We start from the raw sequence: 21,270 nt of genomic DNA, 5'->3' as shown, positions 1-21,270 counted from the left end.
TGAATGCAAAAGCTTGGGGCTCCTCTGGTGAGGCTGATGTTCAGGAAGTAGGTGGGGAAGTCACAGCCCCAGGGCACCTCCTGCTTCTGTCCCTCAGCTTTCCCGTCTGTTAAATGGGATAGCAGTGTCCTACTGGAGAAGAGCCACCGGGCTCTCCCTATGGGAGTGAAGGACTGTGTTAACTTTTCAGTGTAGATAAATGTTTGCCTTGCCTGTGGGGTCTTGAGAAACCGGTCTGTGTAGCTGGAGCTGGCTCAGGGTGGGAAGATGCCTCATTAGCTCTCAAATGAGGGGAGGAGATAACAGGCAGGGATGTTAAGGCACCCTTGTTAAGAGGCTCAGGGGTCACATGAGCTGCCCCAAATCCTCAGCCTCTCCCATTTCCGAGAAGTCTTGTGATTTACTGACTGATGACTGAGCCAAAAGCCTCATTGCAATCAGAAGGATGGCACAATGCTGGAAAAAAAATCAGGCTAAAATCAGGCTGCCTTGTATGTCTTAGGCCGAGTGGGAAGGGAATTGTCCCTTGGCTTTTACACACCCCATCCAAGCTCAGCAGACAATTGCTTTTTGAGGGATTCCTAATCTTGCGTGTTAATGTGTGCACAAATGCATGCAAATCCTTTATTACGGAGCTGTCGTGGTTTAACCCGGCAGACAGCTAAAGTAACCACACTGCCGTTTGCTCACTCCCACCTCCCTCCCCCCCACCCAGTGGGATGGGGGAGAGAATCGAGGAGGGAGTAAAACTCATGGGTTGAGATGAAGACAGGTTAATATGACAGAAAAGAAAGACAATAATCAATAACAGTAACAGAATTTGCAAAACAATGATGCACAGCACAACTGCCCACCAATGCCCAGCTGGTTCCCAAGCCGCAGTCTAAACCCCCGGACAGCTTTCCCCAAGTGGTATACTGAGCATGACGTCATATGGTACGGAATATCCCTTTGGCCAGTTGGGGTCAGCTGTCCTGGCCGTGTCCACTCCTCTTGTGCTGGAGCAGTATCAGAAGCTGAAAAGTCCTTGACAGCGTAAACATTGCCTAGCAACAAACAAAACATCAGTGTGTTATCAACATTAATCTCATCCTAAATCCAAAACACAACACTATACCCACTACTAGGAAGAAAATTAATCCTATCCCAGCTGAAACCAGGCCAGGAGTGCAGCAAAGGCATTGCGTGGCTCGGTGCGGGCTGTGGCATTCCTGCTCCTCGCATTGTCTGGAGATGGAGCTGCTCCCTGATACAGCCCAGTTATTTCCATCCCAGAAGAAACGAGTGAGAAGCAGAGATAAGCAGCGCTGGGGGGTGATAAGGGCTGTTTGCCGAGTTCCTCCTTTGTCTGAGAGGAATTTTAACATTTCTGCCACAACTTTAAACTCTGCCTTCAATGTTGCTGCTGCCAGGAAGGGTCGGGTCCTCCCACCACAATTTCTCAAAATATCCGTGGTGCCCAGCCCAGACAGGCTTTGCTTTGGTGGTGATTGCTGCGTTAGGTCCTGCGTGCCCACGCAGCCAAGCCGGCAGCCGCGGCTGGAAGAGAAGAGTCCTGCGGCCAGGAGCTTTTCCTGCAGGCAGGGGTCTGCTGCCCTCACAAGCCCAGCAGAGTCCGGTCCTGCCTGTGCTGCCCCAGGCCCCCCCCAGACGCAGGCTGTTCGCTGGGAGAGGCCAGCTTGCTGGAGCTACGAACCATTTGCAAAGACCCGCTTTGCCTTGGCTTCAGGCTGTCCCTGGTCCCGTCTTCCCTCTGCTTTTTTAGCTCTGCTTGTGCTTTTCCAGTTTGGAGCGGTTGCTGGTTTTTCACAGCAGGGAGACCTCAGCTCTCTTCAGAAAGCTGGGGGCACGCTCGCGGCTCTCTCCAGAGCCTCTTGCACAGCGCTAGTGTTTTCAGCGTGGTTTAAATTATTGTTGGTGCCATCGCTATGATGAAAGGGCTGCGGGAGACTCCAGCGATGGCAGAGGCTGTGCTTTGCTAACCACGGTGTACAACAAGAGACTGCCTTGTCCCTGGGACCTCGCAGGTCAATTGGGCTCGAGTCAATTGTGTGTAGGTGGACGTGGGCTGGAAACGTGCTGCTTCTGCATCTCAAGAGAGAGGCACTCGGTAGCCAGGTTTTGCACTTGGTGTGTTGGGCCCTGCTTGCTTCAGATTCCCTTTGTGTGCCTGTGTTTGTCTGCAGAGAGAAGAGGGCTGCCGTGGGTGGTGGGTCCGGTTTGCGCCATCCCCCTGCACCAGAGGACGGGTGGGGAAGTAACCAGGGACGGGGGTTAGAGCCTCCTCTGAGCAGAGCGCTGGTCGCTGTGCCGAGAGCACCACGTAAAAGCAGCCGTTGCAAAATAAAATACATCCATCTTGTCACTTCATCGCATGAAGCACTGGGGCCTTGAGTAGAACAAATTTTTCAATCTGTTTTTGAGCCGTTGCTGCTTTGTACCATGTGAAGTCAATTCAAAGCAGGCTCCTTTCCAGCTAAATCTGACACCAGGAAATGTTCTTTTTCTCCCCATTTGCTTCCCGCCGTCCTGGCCCCGCTGCAGGGCAGCTCTGTGCAGCTCCGTGCCGAGCAGCCCTGCCGGGTGTTCCCCAGCCCGTGCCTCCCGCAGCAGCATGGCTGCTGGCCGGCTCCCTCTCTTCTTTCCTCCCTGTCCACAAGCTACAGCTGCTTAACAGCTCCTTTATTTACCCTCCGTGCCTGAAGCTGGTCGTGCTGTCAGCTCTCCTTGTTTTGTTGGGAAGCACAACATTGCTGGGTTTCTCTCCTCAGTAGCCTTCAGCTCCTGGAGTCGAGTGATGCTCCAGGAGACCTCTCTTTATCAACAGGGCAGGTACCTCCCTGAGATGATGAGGATGGGATGAGAGCAAGATGGAAATGCTCAGGAATGAAGACGGGATTTCCAGAGAGTGATTGGCATTAGTTTCTTCTGGCGTAAAAAAACCCCACCTGCCCACACTCTTCTCAAGTTGTGTGGGGCGCCTTGGCTGCACAGGCAGCAGAAGTCATTGTTGATGAAGTTTTGGTGGTGATTAGGTGAGACTCGTGTCTGGCCAGGGCCAAGCTAACGGGTTTCCCTTTGCAGGACGTGCCACTCCACCTGCACTGCGGCACCCTTTATATGGTAAGGTATGCGGCACGCCGATGCCCTGAGCATCTCCAGGCTCCGCCGCTCTTCCCGCGTTAATGACTAACGAGCCCTTGCTGGCGGGAGCCGCCCGGTGGGCTGGCAGCCGTGGCCCTGCTCCTCTCCAAGACCCACCGGCTCTCCGCCGTAGCATCGGCACCCACGGCGCGTTGTCGTTCCTCCAGCCATTGTGCTCGCAGTCAAGTGCTGGCACATGCATCGTCTCACTTCATGCCGCTCTGCTTTGAGTGCGGTGGGGAGATATTGCTTTTTCAATTTCATCTCACATTTGAAATGTACATTTTTATATTAAGTTTTTACTACAGGGAATTATTTTTAATTATAGTGAGCTGGAAGATGATAAAATAAAGTTGAGTAAGTGAGACCTATGTGAAGAAGTCATGGAAACCATATCATAGGAGTGGAAAGACACTCCTAGGACACCCAGTATTGTTCCCATGAAACAGCACATCCTAATGTAAAGAAAATAATTGTAATTAAAGCTGTTAATCTTCTGCTTTTAATGAGGGAAAAGGAGGAGAACTGAATATCTCAGGGGCAAGACCTTGAAGTTTGTAGAGTTTGTGCAGGGAGGTGGCAGAAACCCCACGCCTGAGTTTTTAATGGTGCAAAGTTTTTATTGAGCCCATTGTCCTGAGGACATCATGGATGAGCAAACAGGCTACCTGTGTCCTTTTCATCCTTTGCTTTTCTGACCAGGAGAAACCACCCGCTGGCAGTACCTGCTTGGCTGGGACAGAGCAAGAGTGAGGGTGGGTGTAAATCCGCTTCCCGACGCCGTCCTCACACCCCCGGCTGTACATGGTGTGAGCTGCAGGCTGGCCGTCGCTTGGAGTGACCTGTGGGGCGACTAATTGACCATACATCTCACCTACTAACTCTTCAACACTGTTATTTAAAGTCCTCATGATGGTCTGATTTATCTCATTTATTAAAAGCCAAGACCTCTGACGCTCTCATGCCATCCTCCATCTCCTGGAAGGGATGTGCCTGGAGCGGGGAGGAGGGCAGAAAGGTGCGGGATGGCTTTTTCCCTGTTGCAGCGCTTGTGCTCCCGGTGTTGCTGCTATCCGAGCGTGGACTGTTGGGTTTGTCTCCCTTTAAAGCTTGTGACGGATATCCTGAAAACTAAAATTTGACAAAGAAGTCCTAAACCCCATTAGAATAACGATCTCCAGTGCTGAGTCCGGGGCTCTGGAGCTATTAATTATTCTTAGCATCTTGTTGCATATTGAGCTGCTTCTAATCATATCATGAAATGAGATGGAAACAGCGAAGAAACCAGTGGCTTTGCTGAGGCAGAGTGCCCTTCCACAGTAGCTGATTAATTAAAGTATTCACATGAAATGGTGCCTTGATTATTTTTTAAGGTAACAGCCGGAGGCGATGCCGAGACTCTCCGACTGGACGCAAACCAGACGCCGGGGGTGCGTGGGGGTCGCTGTGTGGTTTAGATCTGATGAAAGGCAGGAAATGGGAAAATCTGGCAAATCTCCCTGGCTTGACTTAAGGGAGCCTCTTGACTTTTGCTAGAGTGCATTTTTTGTGCTGTAATGGCCAAGTGGAAATTTAGACTCGAATCTGAATCTGAGCACTGGTATGCTTAGCTGGCTTGTACACAATGGTGAAAAAGAAGGAAAGGTGTTTGAAAATTACAGCCCCCGATGTTTAACTGTTGCTGCTCTCTGAATTCCTTTGCTTTACCTTATAGCAGAGAAACCTGCAATGGTGACGGTAACTTTTCCATTGCCTTTTGTGCGGTACCTTATTTTTTCTGAGATGTCTCCCTTCTGCTACCCAAGTGAAACCATATCTCATTCCTCAGAAGTCAGTGGCGTTTCATTAGTGCAAATTAATTCAGAGTCCTGCGTGGTTACTTTAAAATAGATACTATTGACCCATATTGTAGAAGAGCATTGCATTTTCCGAAATAGAAACAAGTTTATCAGAAATCCCTTTAACCTCTTTTGATGGGGTTGGGGGATGTTTTCAGCCGGGTCAGTCCTTCACCGTTAGCCCAGCTGAAGGGGAGTGATGTCCTAGCAGCCATGCAGATAAATGCTCAGGTTCAAGTCCATGAAGAGAATCTCCCACAGACCGCCAGCTGCAGGAACAGACCCTTAAAAGAAATACTTAGAAGCGATATTTGCAGTGAATTGAGCTAATGGCTGTTAAATTGCAACCTTTGGGCTGTTCTTTCGGTGGTTCTTGTGCTTCCCCCGTCCGGCTCTCTGGGAGCGTGCGAGCTGATGTGCCGCTGAGCTGCGGCACGTGCCGTCGAGCCGGGCGGTTAAGATGCCGTTGTAGTGTGACCGTGGGTTTTGTAGCCTCCCTTAATTTAATTTAGCTTTATATGTTCAGACTATAATCAATTTTTATGCTACTTTAATAAGCAAATTTATGCTATCAGCATGCTAAAGGGACTTGTCATTCACAGCTTCCCAGTCAATCCACCATTTTCTGTATTAGCCAAGTGCTCAGCTGTTCTAAATTCGGTAACTGCTCTGCAATTACGGGCTGGCACGCCGATCCGCACCAGGCGGGCGCGTGGCCCTTGCCTGTGCTGGCCCCTGGAAATCCTCCTTGCAGGGCAGTAAAGGGACAAGCAATTGCATATCCCCAAACATTGGGCAGTCTGACTCAGCTTGATTGCCAAACGTTGTTACAGTAAATATGGACTTTTATTTCCTCCTTGTGAGAAAGACAAAGCCTGCGTTAGAAAATGCCTGAGCATAAAAAAAGGGTTGAGTTTAGTATCCGCAGGCCAGCGACTGGCAGGAATCGCTTTGCTTTCTCATTTAAAGTGCTGCTTACCGGGGCATCTCCTCTGTTTCCTCTCTCCTCACCTTGCAGGAAGATTTGCCTTCACTGTAAGTGCTCCCAGGAAGAGCACATCGTAACAGTTATGCCTCTGGAGATGGAGAAGACCGTCACAAAGCTCATGTTTGACTTCCAGAGGAATTCAACTTCTGACGACGACTCGGGCTGTGCCTTGGAAGAGTACGCGTGGGTCCCCCCTGGCCTGAAGCCTGAGCAGGTAATGATGACACCACCCAGTTACCAGAAATAAATTGGTTTAATATGCTGTTTGGAAATAGTTGCCCTGATTTTTCTCCTGGGGGTTGCATGTGGCTCTGTTTCTGGGTGCACTACAGAGACTTGCAGAAATAGGTCTGGTCTGAATGCACTAAAGAAACAAAATAGAGATGTGATCGTTGCAGGACTGTTTTTGTGCGTCTGTAGACGTTAATTGGTAATTGAGAGGGGGGAAACAAAATACTTCCAGGATGGGGTTTGTTGTTGTTGTGCAAGGGAACAGATACAGATGTATCTACTACTGTTTCATGGGAAAAAAATGTGGTGGGGCTCCAGTGTGCCCCAGGGACTTGATGCTCGTGTTCTGCCCCCCTGGACCACTCTGCTCTGCAATACATCTGGGGCAGACAGTCAAAGCTGGTAGATAACTCTAAAAATGGGCCAGAGTCTTTGGGGATGGATTTTTCAACCGTGATGTTTGTGGTTTTCTGGAAGGAATAGCTCAAATGAAGTTCAGGTCTCTCGGTACAGGAATTGAATGGGATGGATTAGACCTCAGCATGCTGTCTGTGTGGAGCGCACATTGATTTCTGCTTCTTGCAGTTTACATGATTTATTTGGTTTTTATGCTGATCTTTTACGTGTTCAACTCAGAACTTAATTTGCAGAGGAGATTGCAAAATGAGCTTTTGCCTTGATAATTGCTATGGCAATCATTTTAAACTGTGTAAGGAGGCTGGGAAAGGGTGGAAAGCTTTCATCCTTACTGTTGTAGCTGCTGTCCTTAGATATTGTGTTTTCCTGAGCTTTTATTCAGAAGGGCTTAGGCATTTCCTGAAATATTTTGGCACCACCCGTGGGCTGTAAATATTATCTGTCTGATTAGAGAAAATCCAGTTGTTTGGGGTTTTTTTTTTTTCCCTTCTTCTTGTCGTTACAAGCCTGGCTCGATGCTTGCTTGAAACTCCGCAGCACCACGTATTTCATTTGGTGCCATCCAACCGTGCAAATCAGGCAGCAGCCTTGTTTTCTGTCACCTTCCTTATGTCAGAGGCTCCCTTTGTGCCTCCCAGGAGGTCCAAGACATGGTGTATGGAGAGCTGCAGATGGTCCTGAAGTAGCTGTACCGGTCCTGCACGCTGCATGGACAGGAATCCGTTGGGTTTCGGGAGTCCCGTTGGAGGACCATACCCAAGCTGGAGCCACCTGGTCTCAGCACCGCCTTCTGTCCAGGCGTGTCGGTGGCTTCTGGAGTCCAAGCTGGCCCATGTCCCTGTAGCTTTGGGTGGAAATACAGATATTTAGTGACAGGCGGTACCTGACTGGGTAGACATGGTCTCTGATGAGTATAGCATGGCATGGACAGCAGTTGAAACCCACTTCCGGCACAGTGGTGACATACTCCAGAAGACCTGGATTGTTCTTTGATCCCTCAGGTGCTTTTTAAGAAATAGCATGCCGTCAGGGAGTTTGGAATGCTCAGGAGAAAATAAAAGACCACTAGCTCTAGCAGTAGGTGCTGACGTCTCATGCCTTACCCAAGTTGATGTATTTTTAGGTTCTTCCGGCATCTGTTTCTTGCAGAGGTCACGGTGCTCCTCGATACAAACACCCGCTTTCTAATTACTCTCATCTGCCTGCGTTGCTGGGTCTTTTAGCAGATTTGCCACTTCAGACCTGTCTCTGATCACCATGGAGATGAAGAGCAGCCGTAAGCAGAGCCTAAGACAGGCACTGAAATTCTTCCAGCGTAGCTCATCCGCCAGCCCTCTCGGGACCTTTCATGCATCAGATGAGCCACTAAGGAGACAAAAGCAAGGTGTGACTTCTCCGGACTGTGAAAGAGCCACGATGCAGGGCTGGGGGTTGTCCCCAGGTGTAGAGCAGCACCCTGAATTTCTCCAGGAGTTACTGCGTGCCCGGGGCGTCGCAGGGTGCCCCGGGGTGCAGGAGGGTGCCCTTTGCCTCCCACGGGGGTAGGAGATATCTCTGCAGCAACTTGCTGGAACCGTGCAGGGCTGCAGACAGACATGTGGCTTTCTGGTCGATGAGTCAGGTGTGTGTACGTGATGTGGAGCCTCTGGAAGGCTGACGTCTGCCGAGGAGCAGCTGGTGGGCTTCGCTCCGACTGAGGACACTGCCGTCAGGCTGGGCTGAAAATACAGGTTTGCAGGCGGTGAATTTTTCTCTGCCTTCTGCTGTTTCACTGTCGTATTCTTTGACATGAAACAGATGAAATGAAACAACTTTTTCTGCAATATTCTACTTTATTAAAATCTCGATGCAACGTATGAGCTGGGGAGGTAAGTGGTCCCCTGAAATGCTAATGCAGTTTTCTTATTATACTTGGACGACAGCCTTCCTACCTCACTATTCTTGGGAGACAGCGTTCACGTCTCACTCAACGCAGCAATTTACAGGATTTCGGGGCGGGGGGCGGGGAAGTTGGCGAACAAACACAACATTGGTTTTTGGCAGTTTCCATAGGTCATTTCAGAATTTGGAGAGTCACTTCAATCCATAGCTTAAAATATTACGTATAATCTACAAGGGAATCAACCCAAACCGACAAGGTCTCACTGGATTCTTGGACGCTAATTCAGACATCAGCTGGTCTGTGGTACAATTCAACTATGTGAAAATCATGTTGGTTGCTTCATGCCCATTACTTGAAGAGAAAAAAACATTGATCCAGTGTTTACAGATAGTGATCCAGATATTGCATTGAAGAGTTATCTTATAAAAGTTAGTTTATATTATGGCTCATCAGTGTGCAGGACTACAAAGTGCTTTATGCCACAGCCATAATTATGTATTTCTAAATACGTTTATAACAAAGGAATGAAGATAGCGATCTTAAAAAAAATGTTATACCACTGCATAAGGTATGGTAAAAACTCACCTGGAAAACTGGCTAAAATTTATGACATCTCTGCTCAAGAAAGAGGGGCATAAACTGGAAGGAGACTGGAAGTGTTATTTCATTGAGGAGCCTAGAAGAGCTTGGTTTGTTCAGCCTAGGAAATCGAAGGGTTATGATCACTCCCTGTGCATTAGAGGAGGAAGAGCAGTTATTCAAGTTCCAACTTTGGCACAAGAACATAGATATAAGCTGGCTCCGAATGCATTCAGGCAGGAAATTGGAAGAGGTTTCAAACCCTCAGAGGTGTAAGGCTCAGTGGCAACCTGCCAACAGGGAGACCGATGGGTAAAACCCCACAACTGAGCTCCATAAATTACAACGTGATTAGAAAATGTGGTTTCTTGTAATAGCAGTCAGCTACACAGGATGGCCAAGAGGCTCCTGTGGGCTCTAATCCCGCTTGGATTGGACCTCAATGAGAAGTTGTCTTATGGCAGAGGAGGGATTTCTCTTCTGGAAGATACAGATGGGAATGGGAGAGGCGGCTGTATGGAGGCAAGGCAGAAGCTCGGGATGTGGGCTTTGACAAATGCTCTTTATCCTGCCTGCCATCCAAAGGTCGGATAAAGAGCTAAGTGTGAAAGTCTTGAAATGGGCAAACACCAACAGAAACGTGTCCTCAGCAAAGCAAAATCCCAGACCGAGCCTGGCTGCGAAGACGAGGAAGGCGATTTTGGGAGCCAGTTTGTCTGCTGGGGCTGGCAGTCCGACAGCTGATCCTCCTTGCACTGACATAAGTTTGAGGGCAGATGATTATAAATAAGTACTTTTATGATGTGTTTTTCACATTTTTAGGCAAGGCATGTGTAAATACATGTGAATGCGCAGCTTTGAATTCCTCAGGCCTGTGGTTTGGAGAAATCCAAAGGGGTTATAACATGCCAGCTTGAATTTCTGAATACAAGGGATTTTTGAGGATTTCTGTCTTTATTGTGTCTCAATAATAGGAGCAGCTGGTTATAGGCACAGATTTCCAATTAAACAAAAGATGGGGCTCTACTTCAGCTGCGGTACGGCTTTCTGCATGGCTCCAGCATGCCAACATTCAGGACCCTCGTATGTGCCATAAGAACTTAATTCCCTCTTGCTGTCAGCACAGTTGCTCTGATCGAGTCCCTTAAAAAGTTATGAAAATCTCATCTGAGCTAAAATTAGTAGCATGAAGGTTCAGGGGACCATTTTCCTGTAAGGCGGCCATTAGAGCTTGGACCTCGAGAGCTTTGCAGTGCGGTGTGAAACTCGTAGCTGTCACGGGGAATTTATTCAGGGGCTAATGTATGCTTTGATTCCTGTTCTGGATCTTTTGCAAGACCTATAGCAAGGGCCTGAGTTATAAAACCTCCAAGCTTCATCAGTTGCTCTTCGGGTCCCAAAGTAAGGAAAGGAGAGCAGAGATGAACCTCCAGTGAACATGCATTTACACCTTACCTAAAGATACCCACGTTCACCACCTCGGTGTGGTAGAAAATACATTATCTGGGGCAGTCACCTCTGGGGGATGTGTGCCTCCCTTCTGCCTTTGTGTCATGATCGAGTGGTTTTTATCTTCTCATCCTTTCTTGAGCAGTGTAAGTTCAGCAAAACGTTTCACTCCTCCGGAAACCGAAGTCTTGCATGCGACAAGGAGGGAACAAGACGGACCAAAGCACCCTGTGCCTCAAGGCTGCATAGTAAAGGGGAGCAGATAAGCTAATTTTTGGCCAGGTAGAGGAAGGACAAGAGCCCCATGAAGAGCTCTACCTTCCTTGGTAGATCCTAATCCTGAGGGCAGAGCACGCTGTATAGAAGCTGAGGGCGCTGAAGAGGAGCTCTAACTCGTGTATGCCGGTGCCAGAACTGCAGCCACCTCTAGCTCTACCCCCTTGGACACATGCAGGCTGTAGTATTTTATCCAAAAGCTGCATTTCAGCACATTTTTAAAAGCTCTCCAATTTCACTTTGAGGTAGCGGTAAGTCCATCACCTCCCCAGTGAACCCTTTCAGTATCTAAATAGCCTGGCAGTTAGCGGCTCTTATTTCAGGGCTGGAGCTGTCTAAATCCAGCCTCCAGGCATCGGACCGTGCGGAATGCTTGCCAGCCAGATGGAGCAGCGATCCCCCACACGAAATGCTTTTCCCGTGTGCGATGCCTGTGCTGCGTGACTAGGGGGCAGCTGGGGTGGCTTAGGAGGTCCTGGAGCTATTCCTTCTGCCCTGCAGCAGAGCGGATGGAGGAGGTGTGAGTGCATCCCGTGCTGCAGAAAAAAAGCCCGTGGCAAAATCATACATCTGGGCTTTTGCTCCTTTTCCGTGTCCTTCGGTGTTTGCCTGATCATCGTGAGCTGATGGAAGCTGTTAAAATTATTTAATCCTTGAACAGTCTTGTTGCCAGGGAGGGAATCAGCTGCTTTTGGTGGGCCACAGAAACAAAATCACTGACCCGATGGGGTTTGCTTGGTTCTTAAATTTGAAGTAGCTGTGTGGTGGGCAGCAGAGGTGAGAGGCAAGGGAAGAGCATGGAGTGGAAAGTAAACAGAGAAATCCCAGACTACACAATATAAACTTGTTCTGGAGCTTTATTTCAGTGTACAATTACAGCTTTTCCTTGGCGCAGCATTATTCTAGTATGCTACCCCATGCCTTGTAAATACATTTTAAGTGGCAGACCCAGGGGAATTATCAGCTATGATCAATGCAGCAGATGATCGTTATAATTGCTGGTGCTCCAGGGGACTCGGAGCGGTGTGAGTGGCTCTGCTGGTCAGTACCTCGCAGCACAAAGACCACTCTCAGATGCTTTTGAAAGCACCATTTCAGGCTCCTTTTAATCCAGATTCAATTTCTGCTTAAAAAAAGAAATATCATGGCATGCGCTTTCACAAGGCTAAAACTTGTGGATGTACCGCCCTCATTCAAATGTTCTTCTTTGATGCCAGCAGGAAGCAATGTTTCCGCGGGATCTCTTACAGACCAAGAGCTGCTGCAAAGGCTTGGCAGGAATGGATGTCGTTCTCAACTGGTGAGCAGCAACACTCAAACAACTCGGCTGCCGTTAGCCGTGGGAGAGAAGCACGCGGAGAGCCGCAGAGCATGCCAGAACAAATAGCACTTAGGAAAATTATTTTTCCTTTGTTCCCTGCCTTTGTCCCTGCGACTCGGGAGCGGGTTTCCGAGAGCAAACCCAGCGTTGCGGGGCGCCGGACTGCCCGGCGCCGGGGATTGCATCCGCCTCCCACCGCCGCGTGTCGGCACGCAGCACGTTGGCGGATCTGGGGGTGATAACGGTCTTCTCCCACCCGGGGCTGCGGGGTCTCGGGGGGGGACCCCGGCTCCCTCCCGGGGTGCGTGCCTGGCTGCATCCCCACGCTCGGCAGACCCGGCCGGCAGTTCCCGCTCTCCTCTCTGTTTCGGAGCATCTGGCCTCGCTGCAAGGATTGTTATGCTTCAAGAAATAAGTAAGTGCTTTGTATCCTAATGGCCACGGAAAAGGAGGACGTGCCAGACTTGGGCCAAAGCACACTGAACGTTTTCCAGTTTCACACGTGCTATCATCTGTGGAGCTTGTGTGTAAGCCTACGTGTACAAGTACTTGCAACGTTTTGCAGACACGTTGAGAGGGTTATTTGTGTGTGGCTTGCCTGGGTGTTTTTTCCCTTTTACTTTTCCAAGGGAGGCCAGTAGGAATGAGAGAAATACCGAAGATACCAGGTTAGCTTCTCTGTTGATTTTAAGCGCTTGGTGTAAAAGATCATTTAATACTTGACGTGCGGTTAAAAGCAAGCGCTGGGGAGGAACGGGCGAGCTGCCGGAGCCCCGCTTGCCCGGGCCAGCACAGGCTTGTCGGAGCCGCTGGCCGCCTTCCTCCCGCTGCAGCCAAAGCTCGTGGGAGCTCACACACACACACACACACACAGAGCGAGCCGAGGGGCAGTGCCACGAGCGAGTGTCCACACACATGCACCGGCAGCTGCTGCTCCACACGTCGTTGCCCAGGCAGCTGCCCGCGCCGACGTGGTACATCCCAGGATGGCATGGGGTGGGCTGCCGGGGCTGTGGGACCCCTGGCATGGTCCTGGGGGAAACAATGCTCTCCTGGGCACGGAGGGATGCTGAAGAATGTCGGCATGCCTGGATTTTGAACAGACTCCACTACATGTGATGATTTACTGTGCTGTGCCTGAGCAGTGGCTGAGCCACCAAGGTCCCCTTTTTGGGGACATCTGTGTTCAGGCATTCTGCCAGCATGTACTGCCTTCACAGGGCTCTTGGCAAAAGCTTTGCAGCTGGTTTTGCAGTTTGTTTGGTTTCATGAAAGCCAGGCGGGATTGCCCATCTGGATGTGCCGGAGCTGTTATGGCTGAGCAAGTCGGCACCCATCGGCTGAGCTGCGCCAGGACACCGCGTGCTCCTTTGTAGTCCATCCCAGCGGTACAGTCATCCCAAACAGCCCGGTTTGGTGGGTGCTTTCGGTAGGGGTGGTGTACTTGGGGCGAGTACAACCGAATGCTGCTTCCCAACAGCAATTCATGGCATAAGAAACATGGTATTTCCCCACCACTTCCTTTAATTCATTGATCAAAGAGATCCTTCATCAATGGCTTAAATTCATGGGTTGTTTGCAAACTTTTCCTTCTAGGAGAAGGTGTAAGGCTTTTGCCATGTTTTGTCTTTGGTCACCCCTGGGACCTCCAGGAGAAGCTGCAGTCCTGCCTTTATTGAGCAGGGACGGGGAGGTTTGTAAACTGTCACATTTAAACTGGAAACACACCCCAAACCTAGGAAGACTGCAGAACACAAAGGCATTTGTAAACTAATATAATTACTTTCCTCAGTGCCTTTGAATAAAGTTGGCTCCACTTTAAAGGCTTTTTCCTACCCTTGTTTTACATTACGTTCTTTCCTTTCTCCTGGTTTCTTTCTTTTTTAATTTCTATCTTCTTCCCTGTGCTCTCCCCTTTTAGCTCCAAGCAGCTGATAATTTCCAAAATGTGTATCAGTTTTCATTAGCAAAACTTGGCATTTGGACATTTTCTTTTTGAAGGAGAGAATAACACCCTGGGAAGATGGATATCTGCCGCGCCGGGTTCTTGCGGCACGGAGCCCGTCCAAGCGCCTGGAAGACCTCCCCAGGGCAGGACGGGGCTTGCCCAGCCGACGTGCCACAGCACCCGCAGCCAGCCTGGCTTCCAGCACACTGGCCAGCCTGTCCACATGGCCCCTGACATTGTCTGAAGCCTTATTTTAACCCAGCCTGATGTTTTCCATATTCCTCTGGGGTTTCTCCCATCCAGATGTGAGCAGAGGTCAGAGCAAAGAGGGACAAGTGGGGAAACTGGGGATGAAACCTAGCCCGGCCCCGTACGTGGCTCATGCGTGTAATGATGCTTGTTAGGATAACGATGGGCAGAGCAGATCTGTTGCAAGGGGAAATAGCGGGATGCAGAGCTGCTGTGTTGTACAGCAGAAGTATTTAATAATAAAACAGTTAAAGATAGCACAGGATGTAAAGGGGATATGTTATCCACCCTGGGTCGTTGCCCCACACTGTTTTCCTTATCTGGATGCAGCTCATGTTGCAGAGCCCATGAGGTCAGTGAGGAGCTGTCTGCTGGTGCTTGGGGGGTCCGGATCAGGCCCTTCGGCCGCAGTGGCCCTGCAAGGCTCACTAGATACAAAGGATTGTGCCTGCTCCAAACCGGAGCTGGACGGAGGAGGAGTTATTTTCACTGAAAACAGTGACCTTTTGTACAAAAGCAAAGTGCAGACTGAGCAGTTTTAGTTTTCCAGTGAGTTAATATTTTCTGCAGGCCTTTGCCCTAAAAAGCCAGATTTATCTGGAAATCCCCCTCCTCTCCTTTATTTTTCCTTACTGAGCATCCCAACTGAGCTGTGCCAGCCCAGCCGCCGGCCACTCGCTCGTGGGCTGGGAAATGCCGTCGGCGGCCGGCTGAGCACAGGGGCGGGGGACACTGGCAGCCTGTGACCCTTTCCCTTCGGCTCTCCTGTTCGGGAAGCTGGCCGCATCCCACAGGGAATCAGTGATGGATGAGACAGTATATTTGCACAAGCCTGGATTAACATCAGCCTGGGCAAGGGGCATCCTTCTGCTTTTCGCCTGCACTCTGGCTGGACCTCTTGGGATAGGAGTGATGCCCAGGTGAAAGGATCTGTGCGTCCCCTGGTTCAGGTTTGTCCCCAGGAGGGATGGTGGATGGGATGGGTGTTCCCAGGGAGGAAGCCATCGACAGGCATAAGGAATGGGTCTTCTCCCCACAAGATGTCCCATGGGCACTGGGCAAGGACTGGCAGCTGCCTCTGCTCCATTCCCTCCATGAGCACCCCTGCAGAAGGTCTGGCTGATGCAGATCCAAAGCAAACCCTTTCGGGTTATTTCAGGCAACAGAACACAGGTTGGAGCCTGTTATATTTATTTTGTTTTGCTTTTCAAACCAATTGCCCATCCCTGCTGAGCTATGTTGCTGGTGTGATGGGAGCTGGTTCCTGTGGACCTGCTGAGACTAAATGGAAAACTTCCCAGTGGAAGCAGGAGCGGAGCTGGGCACGTATGTCCCGCTGCGTCAGGCTCCGGGAAGGCAGCACCCGGGCTGCCGAAGGAAAAACTCACATCCCTGCCTTTCACCCAGGGTGAACATCTTGTGCTCATTGCTTTAGGGACCAGAGCAGCCTGATGGAATTTGGTGACCAAAAAAGAAAAAAGTCATTTCTAGTCTCTGCCAACTTCAAGGACTCAGTGGGCAAAAAAACCCCTTCATTGCAACAAAAAAAAAAATCCCCAAAACAACCAACCTGAGCGCAAGGGAAAGCGAGCAGCCCATCTGCACACGGGGAATTTGGCTGAGAGAAGTCAGCAGGCATCTGTACCAGTCGGGAAGGTGCAGCGTGGCAGCGCAGTAGCCCGCCAGCCCGGTAAGAGGTATGGCAGCCAGGGCATCGCGGGGAGATTTTCAGCTGCAAGCTCTGCTACGGACTAGCTGCATGAACTCAGGGAGCTCATTTAACATCACTATGCTGCAAATAGTCCTTTCCAGTGCATATATTTACTACTTCATGTAATATGTCATAAGAATTTAAGCGGTTTTTAATGTGCTTTGATGTCCCTGGATGAAGGATGCTCTATAAATGCAAAGTAAGTATTCTAATGTACGTAGTTTGTTTTCTTTTTAACATAACAAAATCCTTAGCAGCCTTTCTTTCTTTCTTTCTTTCTTTGACAGTTTCCATAGCTGGTGGGTCTGTTTCTGCTGCGCCTTAGGAAAACAAATTTAGGGTTTCTCAGTGGCATATGCTCAGCGCGTTCCTCAGCTTTGTGACCCAAGCAGTTCCCTTGTCATCAGCACTGCAGAGTTACGAGTGGAAATCTGTTAAAAAATCTCCCTTTCCACAAAACCTGATGACGGGAAAGGTGGCTGTTAGGGTCGGTTTGGGGAGGAACCATAAACTGAGAAAAGCAATTGCAAGCACTGGAGCAGCTCTGCTCGCAGGTAGCTCTGAACAAGACCAGGGAGTGAGCTGAATGCAGAGTAATTCTTCCTGAATAATGCCAGTTTTGGATATTTATTCTGGAATAGAAAGTGATTTCTTCCTGTTAAAAGTAACTCCCCGTATGAAGCACCCCGAGCAGCCTGCGAGCCCCATTGCCTGCCTCTGCATCCCCACCCCTCCCGGTGACCCACGGTAGCTTGTCATCCCGCAGATGCTGTGAGGTTGTGCAGTGCAGAGGGTTTCTCTGGGGAAAGGCAGTCCAGGTGGTGCTTTCTAGGCCAAAGCCCAAAACGTACAGTGAGGGAAAAAGCTGATCAGAAGCCGCTGCAAAGCAAGTGTCGTTTGGGAAAAGCCCTGTGAAAGCTGCAGCCGCACTGAAACGAATTGCTGCAGCGTGCGAGAGCCCAGGGAGCATCTCAGGGGGTTAAACCCAGCACAGCAAAGGCAGAAAGCTGTATGCACCGGGAAAAGTTTGCATCTCTCTAGATGAGCGCAGATTTAAGGAAGCCATCCAGCCCGCTGCTCCTGCCCAAGCATCCAGAGACGTCCGAGGCAGCAGAGACTCCCGATCCCAGCCGAGCAGTGAGAGCTTTCCCTTACCTTTACCTTCTCCTGCTTCTTCCCAAGCCGTTCAACATCACCGTGGCCATTTCGGAGCTGATCCTCAGCCAGCAAGTCCCATCCCGGTGCCCAGCCCGGCCCTTGAGTACACGTCCCAGGTGTGGCAGTCGGAGGAGAGACGCTGGGGTTCGGGGTGTGCTTCCTCTCCGGGCTGCCACCAGGCTCCTCCAGCGCCGGGGCACGCCGTGCCCCACCGTGCTGCCTTTTTAATAGCTGGGTTTAATTATACGCTCCGAGACGAAAAAGAAAAAAACCCAAGCCTTCCAACAGATTTTTATCTGCTGTTTATTTCCACAAATTGCTGCAGAAAAAAGCCCGGAGGGTTTTGATGGAGGTGGAGGCTGAGATAGCCGGCAACACGGAGGCTGCCGGGGCGCAGCCTTTTTAACCTCCCCTGCCAAGGCAGGTGCCGACACATCCCCGCAGCCAGCGAAACATGCTAACGCTATGGAGGCTGACCGAGCAAACGGTAACGAGCTCCGCCACCTCACCGGGACTGCCACCCCTCTTTCTCGGTGGAGAAAAGGCAATAAAACCGAAGCAGCACATGGCTGCGTTTCCCTGCTCGAAATCATCGGGGAAAGCCCGGCGCCGCTGGCTGGGGATGGCTGGTGGCCAGGCACGGGCTCAGCCGGGGAGCCCCTCTGCAGTTCCTTCTCTTGCTCCGTAGGTGCACCAGTACTACAGCTGCCTGCCCGAGGACAAGGTCCCCTATGTCAACAGTCCGGGAGAAAAATCTCGCATAAAACAGCTTTTGCACCAGCTGCCGCCGCACGACAATGAGGTTAGTAACCGAAAAGTGTCCATGGACATCCGTCAGGGCTGCGGGAGGGGAGGGGACGCACCTCCTGGGGTTGCTCCTGTTGGAAGCATGGCTGGTCCTTTCTCGGTCCTTTCTCAGCCCTTTCTGCTTTTCGGGGGGATTTACTTGGAGTTTGATCATGTTGCTATTTAAGCGCCGTATTTGCTCACTGCTTGGATTGTGCTGGAGGTGGGGAGGGAGTTGTTTGGTTCTAAAGTTAAAATTTTTTTAATCATCTTCCTTCCGTTCTCTGAAATAAAAGCATTTTCTCAGCACTCGGAGGCTAAAGCCGCATTAAAAGTGTCTTGAAGTGCTGTTGAGATCACCTAGAGCCAGATCTGAAGTTGCAAAAGCCTTTTCCCAAGCGCTGCTTCCGACTCACCTCGGGAGTGGGAGTGCGTGTGCCGAGCAGGGGTTTCGCTCGGGCTGAGCCTGGCGAGCTGGGAGAGCCTGGCAAGCCGGAGGTTGAGTCAAGACCAGTCAGAGCAAATAAACCTTCCTACGTCTCACAAGAAAGATGTGAGGCAGCAAAAAGGGTCCGGTCTTTGGCGTCATGTTCTTGTCAGTGAGAACGCTGGCTTCTGGTAACCCACAAAATTTCCCTGTGTAAACAAAAAAAAATTATTTTCGTGCTGCTTTCTGAAGAAGCCGCTCTGGAAAATACGTGCAGGTAACTTGTTTGATCTAGGTCAGATTTTAATAAGTTTGCCTGCGCGTGGCTGGGTGCCACGGGCACAGCGCGGTGCTGCCAGCACCGGGGGAGCTCCAGGCACCGGGCAGGGGCTTCTTCCCGTGCACCCTCGGGCCCCAACCTGCCCGCCTGCCTTCTCTGGCAGCCGCTGACAACCCACAGCCTCCGACAGCCGAAGAACAGAGCAATAAATACACAGGAACGCTGCTACTGCAGCCCGTGCTGTTGCAAGCTGGAAGGCACGAGCCTGGATGTATTTGCTGCAAATTGGCAGATTTTGCATCCGTTCCCCAGGATGAAAATTCAGTTTTGAAAATTCGAGGTGTGTTGGTTTCTCACGTGAATGATCCTGCTCGGCTCCATGAGCCTCCTCTCCCACGTAACGGAGACTGGGTTGGGCACTGGTGCTACACGTGGCCACCTTGGCTCTTCAGTCATGTTCTCCGTTGAGATGCAACCAGCCAAGAGCTAAGCCTGCAGGATGAAAATAGCCAGGAAAACCTCAGAGTTTTATAAGCTTCAGGGAAATTGCATCATTCATTGTTTGTATCCTTTTATTTTACTTATTACCTTATTACCTTCCGACACAGAGGTTTTGCATATGTGCAAACTTGACCCTACGTTGGAAGTATAGCTGGAGTTCCCAAATAGCTTGAACTCCATCATTTACACAGGGAAAACAGGCTGCGCTCCTGGAATGCCAATAAAACATTTTGAAACTGCTGTAAGACCTCTGCCGTGAGGAGAATGCAGAAAGACCATCAGTCTGATTGCTGGGTCTGGGTAAGACTCAGAGGACCCAACTTTTAAGACTTTCCTACAAATCTACCACCCAAAGAGCAACTCTCCTCCTGCCTTTTCTTCTCATCTCTACTTCTTGAAATTTTGGCCAGCCCCTGGGCTGACTGAAGCCCAGACAGCTGCATTTCTCCAGCCTCCCAAGCCAAGGACGGAGTCCATTTGCGTAACCCCCTTGCAGAGGTTTGCAGAGCCCACGGGTCCATGGCTCGCTGGCTGGTGAGCCAGGGACGCCCGTAACACCGAGCATCGCTTGTGGTTTTTAGGTCCGCTATTGCAATTCGTTGGATGAGGAGGAGAAGAGGGAGCTCAAACTCTTCAGCAACCAAAGGAAGAGGGAAAATTTAGGGAGAGGCAATGTCCGGCCGTTCCCCGTAACCATGACGGGAGCCATCTGCGAGCAGGTGGGTAGCAGCTGATGAACTGGCCTGAGCGGGACGGCTTTTTAATCACCAAAGTTAAGCGAAGCTCACAGGAGCAGCACCTGCCCCGTGCTCCCCGCCAGCTACGAGCACTGGGGTCCACTGGGGCACGTGCCAAGAGCACCCCGCGATATTTGATGTGGAGTGGTCACTTCGGCTCCTGGCCTTGTGCGGGGCTGCGGGGTGGGGAGGGAAGCTGTTGATATCCTGGCTGTAAAATGGGGATGAAAAGAGATTAAGAGATACCAGAAAGGAGCTGTGAATTAGCACCTTCTCTGCCGCGGTTGCAAAAGCAGCTGGCTGGCGATGGGCGGCAGCGGGCTCGCCTGCCCCCCGTTAAACATCAGCTTTTCTGACAGTGCGGCGGCCAGATCAACGGGGGGGACATGGCCGTTTTCGCCTCGCGAGCGGGACACGGCGTTTGCTGGCACCCTCCCTGCTTCATCTGCAGCGTCTGCAACGAGCTGCTGGTCGACCTGATCTACTTCTACCAAGACGGGAAGATCTACTGCGGCAGGCACCACGCCGAGTGCCTCAAGCCCCGCTGCGCGGCGTGCGATGAGGTAAGAGCCAGCTCACCACAGACGCTGCCACGGATGCTGCCCATGGGGATGGCACGAGAGGGTTCCCCTTGCCAGCTGGAGGGTATTTCCCCTCCATCCGCCCTGGCCTCTGCACGGAGGCGCGCACACGAAATACAATGGTTTGGCTTTGCCAAGGTTTCATGCAAGCTTTTCCTGGGGTTGCAGGTTAGCATCTCAGGGATTTTTCAGTTGCAGTCTCCTAGGACTGTTCTGGAGAGGTCCTTGTCGCCACGCAGGGAGCTGGGGGGGCTTTCCATGAGCGTTTCCAGTACCAGCACCCCCCCGTGCTGTGTGATTTTAGCCCAGCTGTGTGTGGTGGTCCTCCCTGCTCCTCTGTCTCCCCAGAAGAAGCCTCTGGTGGGACGAGTGCGGTGTTTCCTACAAGACAGTAGTGTTTGAGTACACGCCGAGCTGAAATAGGCTTTAAGTGGGGAGATTAACGGGCTATAGGAAGCTGAACAAATGGAATACAACATAAATAGAGAAAACCATACAGAGTCGCCTCTGAGCATTTCTAAAGTGTCAATCTCTGTTTAAAAGGCTGGTGAAGGAAATTGTTCTGGCTTTTAAAGTTATGAAAACCATAGTGTGGAAAACCATATGTACTATAAAATACCACGTCCCATCTATGCAAGTGTGTAATAGTAAATATCCAAGGCTATATGCACTTCAAATATAAAGAACATTGACGTATGTATCCAATTAAATTTGTAACGTTACCAGTAAAAAAACAACTCCTAACCATTCGACTGGCCCTATTTCCT

The 21,270-nt window shown here is 50.6% G+C and overlaps 1 protein-coding gene across 5 annotated transcripts in view; it reads left to right on the top strand.

Annotated features, from left to right (window-relative positions):
* The window catches only part of PRICKLE2 (prickle planar cell polarity protein 2), a 105,844-nt gene that overhangs the window by 68,182 nt on the left and 16,392 nt on the right, over nt 1–21,270 (top strand). For all 5 annotated transcript variants that reach the window (XM_075762330.1, XM_075762335.1, XM_075762332.1 and 2 more), the window contains 4 exons: nt 6,001–6,184; nt 17,880–17,993; nt 19,767–19,904; nt 20,282–20,485. In XM_075762330.1, the coding sequence (XP_075618445.1) occupies nt 6,001–6,184; nt 17,880–17,993; nt 19,767–19,904; nt 20,282–20,485 (640 nt within the window). The remainder of the gene's footprint in view (nt 1–6,000; nt 6,185–17,879; nt 17,994–19,766; nt 19,905–20,281; nt 20,486–21,270) is intronic.

Source organism: Balearica regulorum, chromosome 10 (genome assembly GCF_011004875.1).
Source record: "Balearica regulorum gibbericeps isolate bBalReg1 chromosome 10, bBalReg1.pri, whole genome shotgun sequence".
In the NCBI taxonomy this organism is placed as follows: domain Eukaryota; kingdom Metazoa; phylum Chordata; class Aves; order Gruiformes; family Gruidae; genus Balearica; species Balearica regulorum.
The sequence above is the reverse complement of the archived record's forward strand: the minus strand, read 5'-3'. Positions and strand labels throughout refer to the sequence as shown.